Source organism: Penaeus chinensis, chromosome 5 (genome assembly GCF_019202785.1).
Source record: "Penaeus chinensis breed Huanghai No. 1 chromosome 5, ASM1920278v2, whole genome shotgun sequence".
Classification (NCBI taxonomy): Eukaryota; Metazoa; Arthropoda; class Malacostraca; order Decapoda; family Penaeidae; genus Penaeus; species Penaeus chinensis.
This window is the reverse complement of record NC_061823.1, coordinates 388,026-393,888: the sequence shown is the minus strand read 5'-3', so window position 1 is coordinate 393,888 and position 5,863 is coordinate 388,026. Positions and strand designations below refer to the sequence as shown.

The following is a 5,863-nucleotide window of genomic DNA, read 5'->3' as shown; positions in this document are numbered from 1 at the left end:
CTTGCTGATTGTGTGACTGCGTCAAACAAGCTGGTCGTTCTCGAACTTGTTTTTGTTCAAAAATACTTTAAAATTTTTAGGGAAAACATCTGAATTTGAGAAGAGTTCTGGGTGAATATATTTGCCTCTGATGGTTACTGTGAAACTAGGATAATATTGATGTGTCATGTTTGTCTTATATGCTTTTGATTTGACATGTTTTCAAATCCTTGGGCAAGGAAGTCTCTGTGCCAGGGTGACAACTAGTGATGCATAAGTTCCACACCATTTAGTGGTTTGGATGTTTGGCGCTCCTCGCGTGCTTTCTTTCTCCCGTTTCTGGAGATGAAATCTTCCATGTCCTGCTCGTTTGATCGTTGTGCTTCCGGGCGTTCTGTGATGTTGACAACGACCGTGGGTGTAATGATTGACCTCGTCTTTAGTCATCACTGCAGGTTATAAGAACATCTCCTCTCACCTCTAACTCTTCCACAGGCACGACTAAAAAAAAAGAATTGAAAGAGTTAAAGGTGGCAACACTCCCACCTGGTGGAACAGTGCGTGGCGTCCTTTTCGCTGTAAATTTTCAATGGGGGTTGCGGAGGCGGCTTTGCAGCATCGAAGCCTTCCCCATGTATCATCAGCTATAGTGTAACACGTCCTCCGGCCGGCAACTTCACCTCCAGGCCCCAACAAAACCACCTTCATCTCGCGAGTGAGGAGGATGCCCGCGCACACCACACATACACTATTACCACTGCATTTTTTTATTTTACCAAATCAATTCTATTTTTATTGTTTATCTGACTTTCCTGCCCGAAGAGGACAATGCACCTAAGCCCATTTATTTTACATTTTAAGATTTTTATATATATTCATAAAGATCACGGTGGCCCGTTTTGAATACTTAAAAACTCGGTAGTATTAAATTTAAGTTATATTTATTTATCCATTTATTTTAAATTCCATATCAGGGGCGTTTAATGTTTTCTATATTTTAAGTATTCTATGGTCATCAAGTAAATTAATATTTTAAAATAGTTATCTTAATCCTATGTCCTTTTATTAATTATTTTATTGCACATACCTGGATTTTAATTATGTTGAGTCTTAAGATTTTTTATCATTGATTTTAAAGAACCATAATTAGCTCCTTTTCCCGCCTACAAGGTGACGTGGGAAGCAAGGAACAACAATTTTGCTACTGGCCTGCTAAGCCGACAGTCTGAGGAACCTCGGAACGGGCTTCCCCTGTCCGGTTAAGTGGTCGTGGGGGTAGTTTTGTTTTTTATATAGGAAGTAAGACACAATTTGTGGAATATTTGTTCGGCCGAAAGTGACTTAGAGAGCGGTGCTTTCTTATCATCGGGTATATTTTTATTTGTTTTACCCAAATTCCATTTTTATTGTTTTATCGTTCGTTTATATTGCTTGTATGGTTTTATTTTATGTTCCTTTTATCTAGTTTTTTTTATCTTACTTTTATCATTCGTTTTATTTCCAGTGTGTCGTTTTATCGTTTGTTTTATTCAGTGCATTATTTCATAGTTCGTATTTTAATGTTTTAAGTTTCTTTTTGTACTATTGTTCATTTTACTGTCTCTTATTCGTGTTTGTATTCCAGTTTGTTTTTTCGTTTGTTTATTCGTGTTTGTTTTTATCTTTTCATGTGTTTTACTGTTTGTCTTTTAACTTTTATCTGTAATAAACCTGTTTTACGCATGCATAGTTTTATAAACGCCCGAAATTAAGAAAAGGTAACGGTACGATTGCTACCTACACCTAACTACAGTGAATGGTGATAGTTTTCTTTATTTTAATCAAGGTGGCTATTTGCTTAAATGCGTATACGTCACGCCTCTCCACGGCTTACATCACGCTTACCAACCTTTAGATTCTCGCACCAAACATATTCACCACACACACATACTACACTTACACTCTTTCGCTCCTTTTCTTACAATTTGTCTTCTATACTATCAGTCTTCTCCCATATACACTACGTTCCCATACGATGATTAAATGGGTGGTGGCAGTGACTCCTCTTTACATATCTTGCGAAAAATAATTGTAGCTTTAGCTACATGGGCCCTTGTGGTGGTGAGAGGGTAGTAGAGGGGGCTGGGCCTCCAGGCACTTAGTGATGTGTTGCGTTGAAGATTTTTTTTCCCTTGTTCTTCCTCTTGCTGTTCTTTACATAGCTTCTCCTCGGTGTTACTTGCGTCGATTCCTCGCTTCTCATCTCAGGAGCTGATGCCTCAGCATTGTTGGGGAAGCGCTTGCGTGGTGCCGGGCTTGGTGCCAGGCGAGGGGGAGCTGGCTCGGCGGCAAGGTCGTGGGTCGGCTGGCTAGGGGCGGGTGCAGATGGAAGGGAGGCGGTATCGCAGGGGAGAGGGTGGGGATGGGGTGCTCTCAGGAGTGGTAGGCACAGGCGTAAAGGTTGCATGGGAGGGGAGGTTGTGTGAGTGTTCATGATCTTGCAGGATGGAGGTGTAAGACGCTCTCACGGGGGGAGGAGATGCGAAAGGGAAGGGTTGATAGAAGGATTGGTCGTGGGCAGGGGGGGGAGGGAGGACGGGCTTTGAAGGGAGGGAGGGGGGGGGGGTGAAACTGCTGTGAGTGAGTAGGCATCACGCCTTGGCTTGTTGATGATAGACTGCTGGTCACAGAACATTCCAATCAGCTAGTCTATTTTGTTTTCGATGGTATCTTGATTGATCATAGCTGGTTCGTTGTTTGTCTGTGTGCCTTGGTGACTTGGTTTGTGGAAAATTTTCACAAAGGGTGTGGATTTTTTTGGTGGTGACCAATCTGTAGTTGGAATGATTGTTGTTGTCATTGCGAATACTAATTTGTTATTGTTCAAACACTGATCAATCATTGTATTCACGATGACCATTATCATCCTTTTAATGTCACGTGTCATGTTTCTTGGTTTTCTAGATTCCGATTTGGCTAAAAAGATGTTAAGAGCCTGATTAATTTCTAGACCATCCTTGTCCATTCTTTCATTGTTATGTTTGAAAGGGATGTCGGGGTTGTTAAATAGCCCTGTACCCAGGGCGGAGTGGCAGCCTTGACCCCGGCTGTCGAGGCGGTGCCCATTATCATGGGCGGGGGGAGGAGGCCGCTTTGACCCGCGCTGCCGTGGGGCCCGTTGCCTTGGACGGAGGGCCCGTTACCCTGGGGAGGGGCACGATACCCTGGGCCATGGGTCCCCGTTCACTCTGGGGAAAAAAAGCTCGAGCTAGCTGCCCGAGGAAGCACCGGGAAAGCCCCCTGGCTAATGGAGGGTAGTCAGATTGCCCTCTGACTTTGCGGGACCATAAGACGGCATGGTCTGCTGAGCTGTTTGGCGGAGAGGAGGCAGAAACACGTACGCCCATATACTCAGAGAGTACATATATAGAAATCTATGGATATAATATATATATATACACATATATTTATATATTTATGTATATATGTGTTTGTATGGATATATATGTATACATACATATATATTTGAGTGTATATGCCTTTCCTAATCACCCGCGGTTCGGAGCACTAGACTTATGCCACGGCGGTCCCCTATGACTTCTCAAGGCGATGTGTCGTTTTCTCGGTGTCAAGCCATTGCTCCTCTGCTCTAACACTATAAATGTATGTATATGATATAAACATATATATATATATATATTTATATTTATATTCATATTTATGCTTATATGCACATATATATGTATATAATATATGTGTATCTTTATATTAATATGTGTTAATATATATATATATATATATATATATATATATATAAATGTATGTGTATAATATGTATAAATAAATAGATAAATATATATATATATATATATATATATACATATATATATAAATATATATATATATATATATATATATATATATATATATGTATGTATATACATGTATATAATATCTATCTAAATATATGCATGTATTTATATGATATATATAAATATGTATATATATATATATATATATATATAATATATACATATATGTATACATACATATATGTTAACATATATATATATATATATATATATATATATATGTGTGTGTGTGTGTGTGTGTATGTGTGTGTGTGTGTGTGTGTGTGTGTGTTTATATATATACATATATTTATATATATATATATATATATATATATATATATGTCTTCTTCTTCATCTTTTCCTTTACGGCTTTTGGTCCGGCCTTGCAGGGTCAGCGGCCCGGGTCTTCCGTCTCCAAGTCTCTCTTTCCAAGGCTTCTTTCGGACGCACGCCGAAGTGGCTATTTCTTCCTTCACGTTATCTTTCCATGTTTTCTTTGGTCTTCCTCTCGGCCTTATTCCTGGTACTATATTTTCCATAGCCACTTTTGCTGAATGTCCTTCTTCTCTCCTCTTCACATGTCCGTACCATCTCATTCTTATCTCCTTGACCTTCTCGTTGATGTCACTCACTCCCAATTCTTTCCTGATGTCAGTATTTCTTTCCCTTTCTCTCAGCGTCACGCCTTTGATTCTTCTCAACATCCTTAGTTCTGTCGCTTCCAGTATCCTCTCTTCCTTTTTTCCCATTGTCCATACTTCTGCCCCATATAGAAACACAGGTCGTATTATAGTGCTGTATAGCTTCACCTTGAGTTTCCTAGGCATCTTCCTGTCACTGATAACACCTGACAGCTCTCTCCACTTGTTCCATGCTGCTGCCACTCAAGCTCTTGTATCCCATTGCGACCCTCCTCTTGCATCTACGGTCACTCCAAGGTATTTGAACTCCCTGACCTGCTTGAGCCTAGCATTGTCCTTGTCTATGATGTTCACTTCCACATCCCTCCTGCTACTTGCCATAACTTCAGTCTTCTTTGTGTTTACCTTCAAACCCTTCCTCTCCATTCCAATCTGCCGCTTCAGCCATCTTCTCTGCAGCTCTTCCACACTGTCTGCCACTACTACTAAGTTGTCTGCAAATAATAGTTCCCATGGCAGGCCTGTTCGGAAGTTTTCACTGATGACATCCAGTACTACGATAGAGAGGAAGGGACTGAGTATAGACCCTTGGTGTAGACCGACTCCGATCGTGAACTCGTCTGTTCTGCCATATTTTGTTCTCACGGTGGTCCTTGCTCCTCGATATGTGGTTTCAACCATCCTTATCAGTTTCTCTGGGATATTTTGCTGTCTTAGGCACCAGTACACCAGGTCTCCAAGGCCCCAGTCGTACGCCTTCTCCAGGTCCATAAAAGTGTAATATAAGTCCCTGTTCACTTCGAAATGCTTTTCCTGCGGTTACTTTATAATAAAGGCAGTATCCATCGTTCCCCTACCTGGGCTAAAGCCAAACTGCATATCGTTTACCGATACCAGTCGACATATTCTTCCCTCTATTACATTCTCCAGTATCTTCATAACATGTTCTAAGAGCTTGATGCCCCTGAAGTTCCCGCAGTCCATTGGGTCTCCTTTCCTCTTGTAAATGGTAGCTAGTTCACTTAGTTCCCATTCTGCTGGCATCTTCTCTTTGTCCCATACTTTCTGAAGGAGTGACGTGACCATCTGGATACCCTCCTTGCCTAGGTGTTTTAGCAGGTCCACTGTTAGTTCAGAGCACCCTGTTGCCCTCTTGCTCTTCATTTTCTTCATTGCTTCTTCTACTTCCTTCTCGTTTATATCAGGCAAGGGGCCTTCAACCGGTGGGCAATCCTGGAGTGGGTCCCACTCATTTTCCACATTCAGCAGGTTACTAAAGTACTCCCTCCATCTTTCCTTGATCTTATTCTCATCTGTCAGTAAGACTCAATCTTTATCCTTTATCACAGATACCTCTCCCACGCCCTGTCTACTTTGTGCTCTTTGCTTTGCCCCTTTGTATATTATCCT

At 41.1% G+C, this 5,863-nt stretch overlaps 1 protein-coding gene across 1 annotated transcript in view; it reads right to left on the bottom strand.

Moving 5' to 3' along the window:
• Positions 1-4,696: 4,696 nt before the first annotated feature.
• LOC125025923 overlaps positions 4,697-5,863 on the bottom strand; it is a 2,272-nt gene continuing 1,105 nt past the window's right edge. The window contains exons 3-4 of the mRNA XM_047614260.1: positions 5,342-5,766; positions 4,697-5,209 (exon numbers count right to left, since the gene is read on the bottom strand). Of these exons, the coding sequence (XP_047470216.1) occupies positions 4,697-5,209; positions 5,342-5,766 (938 nt within the window). The remainder of the gene's footprint in view (positions 5,210-5,341; positions 5,767-5,863) is intronic.